Below are 17,431 nucleotides of genomic sequence, written 5' to 3' on the forward strand. Positions count from 1 at the left end.
TCGGGACAGGAGGTGGGGGGTAATAGGTGCCTATGTGAGAAAAAGACCCAAAAATCAGGGCTGTCCCTATAAAATCGGGACATCTGGTCACCCGAACAGCAGGTGTCCATAAGCTCAATGTTCCACACTCCCGAAGGACCATTCTTGTGCTAGAGTCTGAGCCTTTTGCGTCCCCCTACAGGCTGGTGGACCTTCACACAAAGCAAGGAAACACTAGAACAGGGGTAGGCAACCTGCGGCCCGCAAGCGGATGTTCAGTGGCACTCACGCTGTCCGGGTCCTGGCCACCGGTCCAGGGGGCTCTGCATTTTAATTTAATTTTAAAAGAAGCGTCTTAAACATTTGAAAAACCTTATTTACTTTACATACAAGAATAGTTTAGTTCTATATTAGACACTTCTAGAAAGAGACCTTCTAAAAACGTTAAAATGTATGACTGGCACGCGAACCCTTAAATTAGAGTGAATAAATGAAGACTCGGCACACCACTTCTGAAAGGTTGCCGACCCCTGCACTAGAATTAGCAGGCGTGCCTTCCCAGGAACAGCAGAGGAGAGAGAATGTCAGGCCTGGGACCTCCTCTGTGATCAGCGGTTACACCTCCTTGTGACCTCAGGGCAAACAAAAAGCAAAACAAAACATAAAAGATTTCACCGACAGTAAGCCACAACTTTTATTTATCGATAGAAATAGTACAAATGTTAAATTTCGCTGCATTTTACTCTTCTCTGAAAAACCAAAAGGTTCCTCCCTTCTGATGGCTACATCGTCAATTCCTGGAGAGACAGAGAAAGAACGGTTAGAAAGTATCTCTGGGGGCAGGTCTGCAATTCCCTGGAGATTTCACTAAGCTCTGCACTCCAGCTCCCTCCAGCATGCTGATGCAGAAGAAACAGAGCGGCGTGAGCTTCAGACTGTTTATCTATCAAGCGGGGCCAAGCGACCTTGGGGAAGGCTGTTCTGAGAGCAGAGAGCTGGGCAAGATCCTGCTTGGATACACACATGGGGGGGAAGGGGGGACAGAGGCAGGGGGACGCCTACCCCCCAAATAATAATTTACATCACAACACAGACCCAAGCGGATTTTGTACCATCTGTTATTTCCCCCCTTCCCAATGGGTGAGGTCGGTGCAGACAATGAAAACTGCCAGAATGATGCAGAACAGGCGAGTTGAGACATGGAGAGAGGAGGGGGTAAGTAGGGATATGCCCTCATGGTAACTGATCAGTGAGCTCCTCACACCCATCAGCAGTGAAATGAGCATGCCCTGTTCTCCCCATTCAGGGAGGATTCACTCCAAACTGTAACGTCTGCTCCCCAAGTTTTGGGTTTGCTCGACTGGCTGGGAACTCCGCTCCGGAGGCCACTCACCATAATAGCATTTACAATATCGTTACTGTTGTTCTTCAGGGCCCGGACAGCCTTCGCGCGGGACACGTTCGCCTGGGACATGACCAGCTCGATGTCCTTCACCTCGACGCCGGTCTCGTCAACCTAAGCAAGAAAAGACCAGGACTGTCTCCCAGCTGATGGCACGGATCTCTCTGTGCCGTGCAGGTACAGACGGCCCCGACCCACTGGGGATTCCTCAATTCAACCCAAGCAGTAGGAGCACTCATGATCTGATTTCACTGCTTGCAGATTGGGGAAATGGCTGCTTCATGGAAGCAAAGGAATTACCAGGCTGGATCAGACCCAATTTGGTGTGTTTTCCTGTCTCCTGACAGTGGCCAGCACCAGCTGCTCCAAAAGGAAGGTGCAAGCAGCCTCGCAGTAGGGGATTCTGGGATGGCCAGCACTCAGGGCAAGTTTCTTCTTTCTACCATTAGAGCAGGAAGGCGGCAGAAGGGACAAGGAATCCCCAGGTACCATGTCTCAGTGTATCCAGCATGTGTTATAGGGGCAAATGGGCTCAGATGCCTTGCAGGTGAGTGCAATGGGGAGATATCACAATGCATACAGCAGCAGGAGCCCAGTAACTGCAATAATCAGTGCTGGTGAGAAGTGCCTGCTCCAGAGTGGGGAAGGATAGTAAACGTCCGGGGCCTGCCCTCTGCAGGGCTTCCCAAAGAGAGGATGAGTTGGTATGATGGTTTGTGTGAGGTGGACATCTGTCCCACTAGAAAATGGGCTGGGAACCCACCCGCAACTTGCTTCACACAGGGGTCCTGGACACCTGCCAGAGAGAGACACTAGGGTGGGCAAGAGGCCCAACGGGTAGCACGTGCCATTAACCACACGTGCACATTAATACAGTGGGTCCTTTCATCTGAACTGCACGGGCTGTGGGCTTCTGTTTCAGACCCCAAACATGACTGGGACCCGGAGGCAACATACCTCCTCCTCTTCGCTCTCCTCCTGTACGGTGGGAGTCTGTGTGTTTTCCTGAATGTTTGAGACGGCTTCTCCTTGCACTTTGAATTTCTCGGCAGCTGCCAGCTGCGCCTGCTGGGACAGATCTTCGATCTGGGGGTTGGGAGAAGCACAGAGCACAGTGAGATGCTGTCATTTAAAACTGAACCCAAAGAGAAGCCAGGACTTCAGAATGGAGCTTCAAGACATCCAAGGCCTTTCGAGTCAGCCACAGCCACAACAAGATGAGAAACCAGCCCCTAGAGAGGATTCAAAACCCACTCACATCCCACCAGACACACACGCACAGCAGCAGGGAAACTTATCTAGCACAGTTCTGTCTGAAGCGAGATGCCACAGAACTGCAATCCCCGAGGTCTGGCTGGGCCACCGCGCTGCTGTGAACACAGACTGAAAGAGCGGTCAGGTGCTCCCGTCCATCATGAGCGGGCTCAGCTCACCTTTGCCTCGCCGAAGACTATGTAGGTGTCTGATGCTGGGCTTTTATACACATCTGGCTTCGTGATGACGAAGAGGATGTTCTTGGATTTCCGGATGGTGACTCGGGTTACACCTGTGACCTGGCGAAGGCCCAGTTTGGACATTGCCTTAAAAGCAAAGGAGAAGGGAAGGAAAGAGAAATAGCTCATTGAGACAGCCTAGGCAAGGTGTAACTAGCTCATCGGCTCAGGACATTGGGATCCCGCAAAGAAACCTCTGACATTACTGCGGCCGAGAAGCCTTGTAGACAGAGGCAGAGTGGAGAGAACCTGGAGGCAGAGTTCATTCCCAGCTCTGCCACCACCTTACTGGATGGCCCGAGGTCTCCTCTCTCTGTTTCAATCTCTCCTGTGGAATGGGCGCGCCTCCTCAGCCGGGGGTCACCAGGGCTGGCCTCTGAGCTCATTGGATGAGAGAGGCGGAGGGTCACCCAAGCGCCCCTCAGTTCTGCGCCAGCCTTGCCACTATACAAGCAGCACCATGCTGGGCCCGACAGGGTTAAATCAAAGGGGCGCAGAGGGTTTTAGCCCCAGTGCACATGGAGATCTTGACAGAGCCATTCCTCTTCCCCGCTGGGCTGGCTGACTCCCGAAGGGAGGGCGAGGAATTGGGCCCATGGCCACGGTCTCTTACCTTTCGTGCTTTCTTTTCACTCCGGCTCTGCTTTGCTTTGCTAACTGGTTCTTCATCTATTTCAGCGGCTGCTGCGAGCTGCAGGGACAGGCAACAAGTGGGGCCTTAGCGAATCCTGGGGAAGACGCCCAAGGAACCAGCAGCAGGGGACCAGCTGAGATGGACTCTCTCAGCAACCGCGGCTCTGCCGTGCTGGGGAGCAGAGTTCAGGACAGAGCCAGCTCACTGTATGGGGGAGGGAGGAACAGAACTGCTCCGCATGCAGGCATGACTCTCCAATGGCCAGCATTCACAGCGGTGTGAGCTAGCTGAGACAGGATCTACAGGGCCTGGGAGGGGTTGCATCTGGGTGGATTGAAGAATGGGGATTTCCCCAGGGCCTTCCCCCTAAGCTGTGAGTACAGTGAGAGATGCATGTTCACATCCGCCTCAAGTGACTGCCTGGGCTCAATCAATTCACAGATCATGGCCCTCCATAGCACGAAGATGAAAGGTTCTCGCTCACTTCCAGAAGCCAGAGAATCCTGCAACTCACCCCCACCGCACACACTCAGCTGCAGGGACCGGACCCCTCACCTGTGCCTGCTGTGTGGTGGCCTGTGTAGAATCTTGTTCTTCGAGTTCTGGCACCGATTCGTCACTGTCGGATTCTGTGCCGGACCCTATGGATACAAACGTGCATTCACATTTTCCAGCGTGGGCCCCCGTGGGGAGTAGCAGGCCAGTCTGGAGGAAACAGACAGACCAAGGAAGCAGACCTGTTCTGGCAGAGCCTTTGCCATGGGGCTGTTTAGGGTCTCGTTATACCAAAGGGTTGACATTGCTCCTTCACCCCAGTTCACACCAAAATGAACTTCAATTCAATAAACTTATGTAAGACCTGGTATAGGAACAGTTCTCCCCACACCGATCCCTTTTGGGTAATAAAAGAACAGGCACATCCAAGGAGGACAACACAGACTAACAGCACCAAATGCTTTGGAAATCCAGTGCTCTGAAACGGTGGGGGGAAAACCTTGTGCGGCAGCAGACAGAAGCCTAGTAGTCAGACTGCATGACTGCCTGCTCCTTACCCTCCTGCTCTCTCTAACAACTAGACTGGAGTGGATCAGGATTTGGTATCTATGAGGCCATTGGGTTTACAGACCCTGCCTACACAGCTGACACTGGATTTTGGATAGGAAAGGGAGGGTGAATTTGAGGACGGGAAGAGGGGGATGATGGTTGGTATTCTGCCCCGTCTAGAAGCTGAGAAACAGGAAGGAGCTTAAGGTACTCCCCTAGGCGAAGTGGGAAAGTATCTGTACCTAATCAGAGGGCTGAGCTAGGGCACTGGGCACCCCCCCATCTCCTTCAAAATTAGTGGGAGTCACAAGTACTCAGCTCTTTGCAGAATCCAGCTCCAAGCCCAAACCTCTACATTCATCAGCAGTGAAGTGAGTGTTAGGCAGGAGCAGATGATAAACAAGTGTAAAGGCGGGTTTGACAACACCAGAAGAGTGAGTCAGCAAAGCATAACTCACATCACCAGGGACCCAGCTGGGGCGGGGAGGAAGACAAAATCTGACACTCTGTCAATGCCTCTTCAGTCTGTTTAAATGACAGCAAAATGGGGGATTGTAGGAGCTCAGGCCTAGAGCAGGGAAAGTGGCTACGAGTTACCTTGAGCTTGCAGGGTTGCTGTGTGTCCGCACAAAGCCAGGCCCACCCATGGCTCTATTAAAGGGGTGGTACGACAACAATTAAACCAAGAGCCCTTAGCAGGAAGCAGCATCTCCGGATGCTGAAATGCGTATCTGTGCCACTACCAAGAAGCTGTCAGGGATCTGGTAAGACTCAGAGGACCGCTGGGAGTTCATGCAAGTCTCTGCTGCAGTGGGTGTAGTTAGCTTGCAAGCCCTGACGTGTTGGAGAATGAAACGTGCCTGACAGCACAGAAGTGAAGAAGCAGAATCCGTCTGTGCCACACTCAACCCCCAGAGCAGACTGGGAGGGGCGAGTTACAACCCTCCTCTCCATGCTAACAGCCAGTTCAGAAATGAAGACCAGCTAGGGCACAAACTCAGCCCAATCTGCGATTTCCATGTGGTCCAGTCTCACTGGGAGTGGATACAAGGCTTGGTAACTAGACAGACCCATCAACCACTCACACCCTGAGCCTCAGGCCCCTGCACTAAATGCTGTGTGCAGCTTGGTTAGGGTGTGCATAGGGCAGGCCACCACACCAATGACACATACAGCAACGCTCCCGTGGCCCAGAAGTGGGCGCAGATAGGTCAACTGACCAGCACACATGCTAAGAACTAACACAGACCACGGAGACACATTTTAACATCAAACTTGTTTCCAGGGAAGTAAAAGGATAACCACAGGTGAACCAGCCAGGACGCTAAATCCAAGCAGGACTGTGAGCATCTGCCCAATACAGGCAGATTGAAAGTGACCACGATTAACCCTGGGACCTCTGGTGATCTTTGAGCTAACCTAGATCTCCACAAGGTTGCTGAGAAACAGAGAATTCAGAGAAGAATGGATTAAATACACAGCAGACGTTGGTGAAAGATCCAAGTGGGAGGCTACACAGTTCCGGTGACGCTGGTCCAGACGCAACAGAGTTCAAACCATCCCCCCCTGCAAGCCAGCCCCATGCGTGTCCGAGACCCCTCCATTAGTAACGTGAACTGCACTAGGACAAACTACAGAAGTTGGTGTCCAACACAAGAGCAGACAGCGGGCGGTGACCTGCCTGATACTGGGGCGCCACGTACAAGAGGCTTTACCCCAGCCAGGATCCTGGTCAGCGCTCACGGCTCAGCACGGGGTTATTTTGGCCTCACTACATAGCATGGCACATCGCTTCTAAATGCTACGTTTCTAGGCTAACAAACCAAGCAGGCGAAGTGCGTGTGGGGGAGGAGGGGAATCCAGGCCCGACAGTCTCTACGAGGTTAGTACTCCGTGGGCAGCCGCTGACACTCCATGCACACAGCAAACCGAGGCCGCAAATACCCTTGTCATTCTTCAGCACGGGTTGCTTGGCTGGAGGAAGAGAAGCTGGGGCCTCAGCAGGGGCCACAGTGGGTCTGGGAGAGGAGAGATCCACCAGGATCGGCTGCAAAGGCAGTTCCCCGGCAGGCCCCTCAGGAGGGATGAGAGGCGGCAGCTCGTCGTCATCGATGGTAGCAGCGCAGACAGGGGTGGGGGGTCTAGCTGGTGCTTCGGGCGCAGGACCAGGTGAGGAGGAAGGCGGGGATGGTTTAGGAAGCCCGGGGCGGGGGGTTAGCTCTTCAGCGGGGGAAGTGGGCAGAGGTGCAGGGGCTTGGCTACTCGCTGAAGTAAGGGGAGTGGCAGGGAGGTCAGTGGAAGCAGCTGGCGAGGAAGCTGGTTTCTGGGGAGCAAGGAGGAGCTCAGGGGAGGAGGCGGGGGCAGAGCTTACTGCCTTTGGGACAGGGGGAGAGCCAGGGGTCACCAGAAGTGGGGAAGTGGGAGAGGCTGGGGCCACAGGGGGAGAAACAGGGGTCCCAGGAGAAACTGCAGCCTCAGTGGGGGTGACAGGAGCTGGTGGAGATGCACGAGCCCCCAGAGCTGGTGTCACACTGGGAGAAACAGGAGCCACCAAGGGGTGGAGAGGGGCTGGGGAAGGAGCCATAGGGGAAGGGAGAGGGGTTGGGGGAGGGGCTGGGGTCACAGGGGGAATGGAGGGGGATGGAGCAGGAGCTGCAGGAGAGGCTGCGGTCTTTGGGGGAGGGAGAGGGGATGGGGCAGAGGCAGGGATCACAGGGGGAGTGGAGGGGGCAGGAGCAGGACCCACAGGGGAGGCTGGGGCCTTTGATGGAGGAGCAGGGGTTTTGATGGAAGTGGAGGGGGTTGGGGCTGAGGCAGGAGGAGCAGTAGAAGCTGAGGCCACAGCAGAAGAGAGAGGGGTCGGGAGAGAGGGAGGGGTCTCAGAGGGCATGGAGAGGGCGGGGGCAGAAGCAGGACCCACAGGAGAGGCTGGGGGCTTTGGTAGAGAAGCAGGGGGCTTTGGGGCAGTGGAGGGAGTTGGGGCAGGAGGTGAGGATGGGGCCTGTGTGGGGGAGAGAGGGGTTGGGGGAGAGGCAGGGGTCTTGGGGAGAGTGGAGGGGGCTGGGGCAGGAGGTGAGGATGGGGCCTGTGTGGGGGAGAGAGGGGTTGGGGGAGAGGCAGGGGTCTTGGGGAGAGTGGAGGGGGCTGGGGCAGGAGCTGTAGGAGAGGCTGGGGTCTTTGGGGGAGGGAGAGGGGCTGGGGGAGAGGCAGGGGTCTCCAAGGGAGTGGAGGGGGCTGGGACAGGAGCTGTAGGAGAGGCTGGGGTCTTTGGGGGAGGGAGAGGGGCTGGGGGAGAGGCAGGGGTCTCCAAGGGAGTGGAGGGGGCTGGGGCAGGAGCTGTAGGAGAGGTTGGGGCCTTTGGGGGAGGGAGAGGGGCTGGGGGAGAGGCAGGGGTCTCACGAGGCGTGGAGGGGGCTGGGACAGGAGCCACAGGAAAAGCTGGGCAAGAGGTTGGGGCCAGAGGGGCAGCACCAGGGACCACCAGAGAAGCTGAGGTCCCAGGGGATGTGAGGGGGGCTGGGGGAGCAGCAATGACTAGGGGAGGAACAAGAGGGGTGGGGGAAGTAGGTTGGGCCACAGGGGTAGCAGCAGCCAGAGCTGATGTCACAGGGGGAGAAACAGGAGCCAGAAGGGTGAGGGGAGCAGGGGCAGCGGCCACAGGGGGGGTGGCTGAGATTGCGGGAGGAGCAAGAGGGCCTGGCGCCGCAGGGGCCACAGGAGGAATGAGGGGGGTCAGGGGAGAAACAGGAGCTGTCAAAACTGGGCATTTAGGAGAGGCTGGTGCCGCCAGGGGGGCAAGAGGGGTGGTGAGAGAGACATGGGGACACCTTGGGGTAACAGAAGGAGATGCCAGTGCTGGGCCCCCAGGGGACGCTGGAGTAACTGGGGAAGCAGCAGCAGCAGGCCTGGGAGAGCCTGGAGTGGCAGAATCGGCTGGGGTCCCAAGAGCTGGGGCTGTAGGGGGAATAGGGGGAGGTGGGCTGGGCACTGGGATGCCAACAGCTGCAGCTGGGAGCTTTAAGGGAGCGGAGAAGGTCGGAGGCATCAGAGCTGGGACCACAGGTGGGGAGGCAGGGGCTGCAAGGGGAGCGAGTGCTGGGGAAGCAGGAGAGGTTGGGGAGGGGGGCTGCTCTCGTGACACAGCCAGGCCCGTGGGGGCACGTGGAGGGGAGGGCTGGGCAGGGTTAGCAGCAGGAGCTGGAGCTAGTGCCGGGGAAGGAGCAGCATGAAGAGACGGAGAGAGAAAAACAAAGTGAACCAATGAGAAAAGAAAACCAAGGGGGCCAGGGGAGAAAGGTGAGTAATCCAGCGCGACCCCGCATGGGCTACAGTCCAGCTACCCGGGCAGACGGGTGGCCCCACACCCTCGCCAGGACACTGCCAGGCAATGGCATTTTAACACCCTGTCCCTTGCGGCTCTCAGAAAGCTCTCCTCGCACCACAGACGCTCCCGTCTCCCGCCCTCCAGAGGGAGACAGATCAGTGTATTTTAACACACAAAATACCCCACCCCTAAGGGGAAGTCCCCCTGGCTACCCATGCCTGCACAGCTTCATGCCCCCATCCCCACGGGCACACATGCAAGCCCCCTAACCCAGAATGCCGGCTGCCCACCCACAGCGTCCATGTGTCAGTAGCACATTGGGGAAGAACCCTGCTCCAGCTCGTTTTCCAGCCCATAACTTCAGTAAAATGATCCTGGGGTCCAGAAAGCTATGGAAATACAGCAGCTTTATTTCAGCACAAAGACCCAGGAAATCATTCTGGCCCGTTGGCCTTGAACGCAGGACCCTGTGCGGGTTTCTAGACACCAGGTACAAGTGCCTGACAAGCCAGACGGAGCGGTCGGTGTCTGGTTGGTTTGGCATTTGCCTGGCTCTGGAAATCCAGTTTTTCTCCCAAAGGGATTCTGGTAGCATAGGGGAAGTATCACACCCCTGTGCTTCACACAGTCCAATTCAAAGCTTGGCTCCCTCAGCTACTATGGAGGTGTGGTCTGCAGAGGCGGCAGGCCCCAGCATGCAGGGTTCCACCTGTATCCAAACAGGGCAGGATCACATGCCGGGCTTCGCGGTCTCTGAGGGCTGCACCTCCATATTAAACAGGAGTCTGGCTGCAAATGGCTCTTTTTCAGGCAGGTTAGGTTAGGCCCTCAGGCTCCTGGCAAGCGGCTGATGCAGCCTGAGCTGGGCAGAGTGTGAGCACGCCATGCTCAGGGCCAGACAGCACTGTTTGTCTCCTAGCATTTGGGATGCCTGAGAACGGGAAGGAACATCACAAGTTGCTGTACAGCTCCTGAACGTTGCGGTTTCATGGTCCCAACACACCAGGCTCTCACACGGATCCTTTATCCCAGGAAAGCAGCCCTCAGATCCTAGGAGCAAACACTCCCTCCTCTAGCCTCATCCATCCCCAGTGCTTTACAAACATGCAACTAAAAGCCTTGTGTGCTCCTGGAATGCAGGTTTTCTTTTACACATAAGTAAACCGAGCCACACGGCAGTGGCAGTGACGTGGGAGAAGAACCCAGGAGCCCTAGCTCCTAGGCTCCTGCTCTCGCACTGCACGTTTTGCTAAACGTTTTTGTTAATGGGACTACCCAGCACAGCAAACATGGTTAATGAGACGCACGCGGGGGACATGAGTTCAGAATACCTGACGCTTGAACAGGAGCACCAGCAGGAGGGGCAGGGACAGCAGGAGCTAAACAAGCAAGAGTGAAAGGTTATTACCGACAAGTCCTTCCAATCAGGAACTGCTGCAAGCAAGAAGGTTCTGCTCCATTTCCAAGACAAACCAGGTCTCACAAGAATGGTGCCGCTCACCTTTCACCTCTGGATACCAGAGTTCAAACCCAGGCTGGGCTGCAATCCAAGCGAGCTAGCATGGGGAAGATGGATCCAGGACAGCGCTGTCCTGATGATTCTGCTGGTCAGGAGCTAGGTGCACTGGACCAGCAGCACACCAAAAATAAGCAGCGCCTGCCCATATGATATATAACGCTAGCGAGTGGCATCAGCCCTTTACTTTCTTGAGCCCTAGATGCACCCCAAACCTCTGAGGGAGAGAGCCCAGCGAGGTCTCTGGAAGAGGGTGGCAGGACAAGTCCGGTGAGACTGATCTAGGGAGGAACCTGCGCAGTCTGTATCAAAGGGATCCAGGGGAAGAGGCCACACTTGGCAGCGTATGGGAATGAGCTGGTTCTCATGAGCAGCAATCTGCTTAGCCAAAAGCTGCAGGCATGTTGTTTTGCACAGCAGGCAGAGGGGTCAGGCAAGGAGAGCTGACCTGCTCCAGTTGCTATTCCACCATCAGGTACAGCTCCATTGGAGACACTGGGTGTGACTCAAGCAGCCTGGGGCAGCTTGCAACCCCAGAACGCCATTAGTTGGACAGGAACAGCAGAGCTGCTTGGGCTGTTACACCAGTTAACCCAGCATCGGCTTCCATGGGGAGGGGCTAGAAGCTAGGAATGAGGGGGTATTCATGATGAGCAGGAGGGTGGGGAAGAGGTGGTCTGTTCCCAGCAGGCCAGAGGCGTGGTCTGCAGGTGTCTGGGATGCAGATGCTTCTCCACATTGTTCTCCTGAACAGCTTTAGAATAGAAGGGAAATGCCTTTTGTGAGTCTGACGCCTTTTCTTGCTCCTACTCTGGAGGGCCAGGTCTTCTCACAGCAGGGCAGTGCTGACTAATGCAGAATGCAAGGCTTGGCTGCAGCAGGAAGGTAACCCCAGCGCTGCACTGAGCAAGCAGCTAAGGCTTTCACTGACCCTCCTGCTCCGGGGGGAGGGAGCTGCACCCCGATCCAGGTATGAATGACTGACTCATTTATGACAGGTTTCAGAGGAACAGCCGTGTTAGTCTGTATTCGCAAAAAGAAAAGGAGTACTTGTGGCACCTTAGAGACTAACCAATTTATTTGAGCATGAGCTTTCGTGAGCTACAGCTCATTTATGTATCAGCCACTGATTTAGGGAGTCTGCACAAAAGCCACTTTGCATAGGTCACTTGACTGCTCACTCAGTGGCAAATACCAGTTGCTCATGTATTGTCCTGGCTCAGCCTTTCCCAAATCGGATTTAGTGCCAGTCAGAGACTAGAACCTGTCATCTCTCAGCTGCTGAGAGCCAGACAGCTAGGCCCAGTCCTGCACTCAGTGAGCAGGAGTTGGTTTCAAGTGTTGGTGAAATGTACGACAATAAAACATGGCAGATCCCAGAGTGGAGTCTAAAATTGGGAGTCCTGTAGCAAGGGGGAAGAAAGGCCCAGCACATGCCCCCCAGAAGTTACCAGTTTCCAAGTAGGGAAACCGATCAGTTTCTTAAAGGGGAACTACCAAGTCTAACAAAGGGGAGCTAATCTCAGAAAGGTGCTGAGCCGAGCATGAACCAGGCAGCAGGGGGCATTCACCATAACTTTCCCTTTGAAAAATTCTTTCCAGTCTCCATGAGGCCTCATTGATCCTTCCATATTCACTCAAGATGCCTCAGACATTATCACTCTGGGACATCACTGAGACAAGACTGCCATGCAACTGCCAGCTCTAATGCCCCACAATGTACTCCAGGGGCATCTCCTGCCAACCCAGGAAAGCAATGGATTTCATGGAGGCCGCAGACAATTGGTGAAGGCTCCTAATAACTGGGCTGTGGGGGGTGGGAAACGAAGCCCCCTATTGCTGGACCTCAGGAGTTCAGCACTGCATTACGCTCTTTCCACAGGCCAATCTAACTCCAGCAGAGATACACTTAGGTGACAAGAGGTGCAATGAAACCATCTCAGAGATTAAATCTCACATACACGTAATCATACATGTTATCAGAGCCCTCTAACCAGTAGCTCCTTTCGAGCCCCACAAGGCTTTGGAAGATTCTGCTCAACGTGGAGCTGGTATTTCTAATGCCCTAGATGAGTCAGAGCCAGATTTTATTTTACAGACAGGGTAACTCTTCGTGCCCCCCCCCCGCACCTCCTGTAGTAACTTGAGACCTACCTGAAGGTTCCAGAGCAGCCTCAGCCTGGGAACCCTGGCCTGCCACCTCAGGACTCTTGGTGGCAACTGCTCGGATCTGCTCAGCTGCCAGTGTCACTCCTGCGAGAGCCCAGCTTGCTTCCCCGGGGGCCGGGGGAGGAGTTACTGCAATAGCATCAGCTGTTGAGTACACACCACATACTACCAAGACCCACCAACCTTTATATGCTCCATGGCGTGGTAAGACAACCAAGAGATGAGAAGAATCAACAGTGGGGAAAATGTGTGAGTTATCCTCGGTGACCCAGTGAAAAACCATGCCCTGGGATGCTGCAGCTCTGTATGCACCCACGGGCACAAATGGTGCCTGGGAAGTTACCCAGCCATAGGAATCGCATCTACCCCTCAATGAGGCATTTAAAGAAAAATGACAGCATGACCATACTGCTAGTCAAATTGAGCTACCTACTTGACTCATGAATGACAAGCACAATTTAATGGAGAACTGGACTTTAGCCCCCCTCCGGGTTACTTCCCTTCACAAAACCTTTTCCCCAGCACCGTTTGATCATTCAACTGTTCCCAATTTTTCTTCTTGTCCCCAAGTCAAACTCACACAGCCCTTGGACAGAATTCACCACATTTGCCAGTCATGCACTGTGTGGCTCCCCCATGCCTCAGGCCCAGTCCTACAGTCATGCAGTGTGCCCCGACCCTCTAGGCAGAAATGTAGCAAACAAGGCCATACTATTTGATAACTGGATCACAGCACCAGGAAACCTTCAAGAGAGACAATTGAGAAGCACAACATACAGTGGGTTGGAAAATCATTACTAAATTCATACACACTGCAAAACGCAAGCAGGATTCTGTTGCTTTTTTTTTTTTTTTTAAAGCTGCACTGACTCTCAGTTCAACTCCTCCCTCCCTCCCTCCCTCCCAAGAGTAGTCAGATGTTCTTACAGCACATTCATCAGTGCTGCATCACAATGCGCGGTGAATGCCAAACCCTGCTGTAACTTTCTGGCTGAAGCACCATGTTGCTCCCTGTGTCCACTTTTAGCCATTCCATTGGAGAGAATCTGTTATCTAGTCAGTTTCAAGGAGTTAAAAGGAATCTTGGTTCCTACACCTGCTCTAACACCTTGTGAATCTTTGCGGACTTACAGCTACGTTTTCCTATGGCTTTAAAAGGTTTCTCTCCCCCTTGCTGTTTTGGGAGAGACCCATACACGCAATATGGGAAACCGAGTACACAGGGGAAAGAGTAGGAGGACTTGTGGCACCTTAGAGACTAAAAAATTTATTTGAGCATAAGCTTTGGTGAGCTACAGCTCACTTCATCGGATGCACACAGGGGAAAGAGTGAAATTGACTATACACCAAGTGCCCTCAGACACAAAGAAAACAAGCTGAACAAAATTAATTTTTCTAGTCTGTTTCACTAATAAGGACTTCCAGTGTTACTTGTAACAACAGTAGGTTACAAATGCGTGACACAAGCTGATGACATCCCTTGATGGAGGGAATCAGCATTTTACTGAATGTACCAAGTATGCTTTTGCAATTCCACTGTAGGCCGTGTAACACAGAGCTGGCTACACTGGGACTGCTTTGTCAGACTCTGAATGTTACCATATATTTAATAACCAATATCACTGCGGGCATCAAGCGCCTTTCAAGCTGATTGACTGAGAAACACCCACACAATCGTGTGGCGATGCTGTGGGACAAACAGTTCTGCCTTGTACACCAGCAGGCAGCCAAACAATGTGTGGTTAAGAGAAAAGGCACCAAGACCAATGAAACCAACATCCAGCATTTCACCTGGGTTAGGGCAGCTGAGACCCACATACTTGTGTTTCACTTAGTAACCACAGCAAATCAGAACACTAGTTAAATGAAAACAGGTTGGTGTTTTACAGTTAGTATTTCTGCACATCACACACTGCCAAAGCCTTGGTTGTACAGCTGGGCAGCAGTATTGACTGACCCCTTACTGCCCTTCAAGCATGCTACCACCATTTCCATTCAAAGAGCCCTCTTAACTCATCCATCTGAGCAAGTGAATCACAGTCAAGTTACCAGCGCTCAACCTTCCCTTCCTTCTTCAAGGCTTTTAACTAGACTTCCAAAAGCCACCAGAGGTCAAAATATTCTTGTTCTCCCTCCCCACAAACTGGCTTCACCTGTCCTTGAAGTTTAGGCTGGATGAGTTTCGGGATCCTTTCAGAAGGTGTATAATAAAGCCAAGCAACACTGACCTGTCTCAGCCTGAGGCTGTGGCAGTTCCTGCTCTGTGGCTGGGACAGTTTCTGTCGCTTCACCAGGCATTTCTGAGAGCAAGAAAGAAAAACAGAGGCCACAATTAATGAAGGATTCAGTTCTTTGGGATTTGAGGAGCTAAGAGAAAAAGTCCCATGACATTCACAGTTAATGTCTCAACCACAATCAGAAAAGCCAAACAGATGCACTTTTGGGTGGCTACAAATAAGGAAGTTTCATAACACTTTTGAAACAAGCAAGAGAGAAGCTGTAATTTTATTTCACCATGAAATTGCAACTAAGTGGTCGTTCCCATTACCAAACCCTTGTATCACAGCATTTCGCATTTCCAACAAGTAAGTAAACTCGTTATGCATGTCCTCAGAGGCAACAGGTCTGCAATGGTGATCACAGTGACCAAGAATGTAAAGAGATTAAAAATGGAACTGCATATTCATATGGATATCATGAATATCTAGTGTTACAGTTAACGCAAATGATATGAACGCTTGTGTTTCAGAACAAAACCAAATCTATTAGAGATCTGAATGCCACCTCTGTGTGTGTGCGTGTGTGAGAGATAGGGGCTGGGGGGTTGTGTGTCAAATAATCCCTCATCTGCCTGCTGTGGGGTTCTTACACCTTCCTCTGAAGTTTCTGGTACCAGCCCCCATCAGAGACAGGAGATTGGGCTAGACAGACTTTGGGTCTGAAATGCACTGGCAACCCCTATATTCCTATGAAACTCAGCAGCTTAGATAATAATTCTTGGCCCATATACACAGCACTTTTGACCAGGCCAACAGCTCTTTACTGACTTCAGTCAGCTCTCACAACTCATCATGAGTTCAAAAGAGGGGTGTCCTCCTCTACTTGAGAGAAAAAATTAAGGGTCAGAAAATTGAAGTGACTTGTCAGAGGCCACACGGCCAGCTGGTGGCAATCAAGGATCAAATTCTTCCTGTCCCATGAACAAAGTACAGGGAGCTAGCAGGACCCAGAAGTTTTGGCCAAGGGCACTGGGACAATCCTGCATTGTGAGACGCACCCCCTGCGACCTGTAGAGCCGGCACCGGTTGCGAGGTCTCCTCAGAAGACCCCACACATTCAGTACAGCGCTTGGGATCGGGTTTATCTACCTGGGCCGGATGAAGGGCTGAGTCAGACCTGGGATGTGAAGTTGCGGGGGCTCCAGACAGTCTTGGGGTTTCAAACTTGAGGCTCAGACACCCCCGCGCCCCCCGAAAGCCCAGGACGTGTGTAAGAGCTGGCTCCACTCTTCACAGTTCCAAAGTTAGTCTGACAGGAGGGAACTCCTGACCCACCCCAGAAGAGGCTGGGAGTGGGGGAGACATGGACACCCCCCCATTCGCAAAGGGAAATGACTCCCCCTCCTCCCCCTCACTCAGAAATCCCCCCCCCTCAATTTCTCCTAATCAGGCGACCTTCTACCCCCCACACACGCAGTTGGGGGGAGACACCCCCCTACCCGCCAGGTACCAGGGAGGGGCTTCCACTGGCCCCCCTCCCCAGGACCTCCTCCCCCGCCCCCGCCCGGGAGCCCCCCTCCCCGGGGCAGGGAGGCCCCGCACCCGGGCGGGAGCTGGGACCCAGGCTCCCCCGATGCGGGGCCCGGGCCGGGCCCGCCCAGCTCCTGCCCGCACAGGCCGGGGCCCCCCCGCGCGGCCCCCCACCCCCAGCACCCCCGGCCGGGCCCGCCGCCGGGCGGATGGCGGCGGATAGACGCGGCAGGACTCACTGTGCGGGGAGCCGGCTTCAAGATGGCGGCGGAAAGAGAGAGAGACTGGGGCGGAGAGGGCGGTGCTTCCGGGAGAGCGAGCGAGGGCTTCCGGGGCAAGGGTCACTCACCTCCCTCGTCCCCCTCCCCCGGGGACAGGGAGCTCCCCCAGGGGCTGTTCTGTGCGCCTCCCTCCTCTTCCCCAGAGCCGCGCCCCACCCCGTCAGGGGCTGTGCCGTGCTCCTCCCTCCTCCTTCCCAGAGCCCCCCCAGTGAGGGGCTGTTCCTGCCCCCCCCACCAGGGCTAGGGGGCCCCCCCAGTGAGGGGCTGTTCCCTGCCCCCCCCACCAGGGCTAGGGGACCCCCCCAGTCACGGCTGTTCCTGTCCCCCCCCAAGGCTAGGGGACCCCCCCAGTCAGGGCTGTTCCCTGCCACCCCCCCAGGGCTAGGGGACCCCCCCAGTCAGGGCTGTTCCTGCCCCCCCCCACCAGGGCTAGGGGACCCCCCCAGTCACGGCTGTTCCCTGCCACCCCCCCCAGGGCTAGGGGACCCCCCCCACTTAGTCCCAGGGGCTGCTCCCTGCTTTAAAGGACCCCCCCATTCCCTCTACCCAGGGGCCATTCCATGTTCCTCCCCCCTCTCTGCCAGGACCTGCACCCCCTAGCTGGGGGGGTCCCAAGGAGCTGCCGCCAGCTCTCTCCCCTCCCCGCCCCCCACATTTTGGCTGTGGCTGCTCCAGCTGCTTCCCGAGGAGGGAGCTGGGGGTTAGTCTGCTCCCCAGCCCAGTTCTCTCTCACCCTGGCAGGGTAACAGACTCAGCTGGGATTGGGGGGCCTGGGCTGAGTGACCATCCTGTCCCCACCGTCTGCGCTGAAGGAATGTGGCGTCTCCCCGCCCGCCGGGG

The 17,431-nt window shown here is 54.7% G+C and overlaps 1 protein-coding gene across 4 annotated transcripts; it reads right to left on the bottom strand.

Moving 5' to 3' along the window:
- Positions 1 to 648: 648 nt before the first annotated feature.
- On the bottom strand, positions 649 to 16,656 carry NACA (nascent polypeptide associated complex subunit alpha). 4 transcript variants are annotated; one of them, XM_073319325.1, is made up of 11 exons: positions 16,550 to 16,656; positions 14,790 to 14,861; positions 12,547 to 12,690; positions 10,208 to 10,255; positions 6,497 to 8,755; positions 4,064 to 4,149; positions 3,488 to 3,565; positions 2,815 to 2,961; positions 2,339 to 2,467; positions 1,373 to 1,495; positions 649 to 776 (listed from the first exon to the last, which is right to left on the bottom strand). In XM_073319325.1, the coding sequence occupies exons 2-11, from the start codon at positions 14,857 to 14,859 to the stop codon at positions 762 to 764; spliced, it is 3,099 nt and encodes a 1,032-aa protein (XP_073175426.1). In that variant the 5' UTR covers positions 14,860 to 14,861; positions 16,550 to 16,656; the 3' UTR covers positions 649 to 761. The 4 variants fall into 4 exon arrangements, with proteins under 4 accessions (XP_073175426.1, XP_073175429.1, XP_073175430.1 ...); XM_073319328.1 differs by lacking the exons at positions 6,497 to 8,755; positions 10,208 to 10,255 and having other exon boundaries at positions 16,550 to 16,653; XM_073319329.1 differs by lacking the exons at positions 6,497 to 8,755; positions 10,208 to 10,255; positions 12,547 to 12,690 and having other exon boundaries at positions 16,550 to 16,652.
- Positions 16,657 to 17,431: the final 775 nt, after the last annotated feature.

This window comes from Lepidochelys kempii, chromosome 20 (genome assembly GCF_965140265.1).
Source record: "Lepidochelys kempii isolate rLepKem1 chromosome 20, rLepKem1.hap2, whole genome shotgun sequence".
NCBI classification, from domain to species: Eukaryota; Metazoa; Chordata; order Testudines; family Cheloniidae; genus Lepidochelys; species Lepidochelys kempii.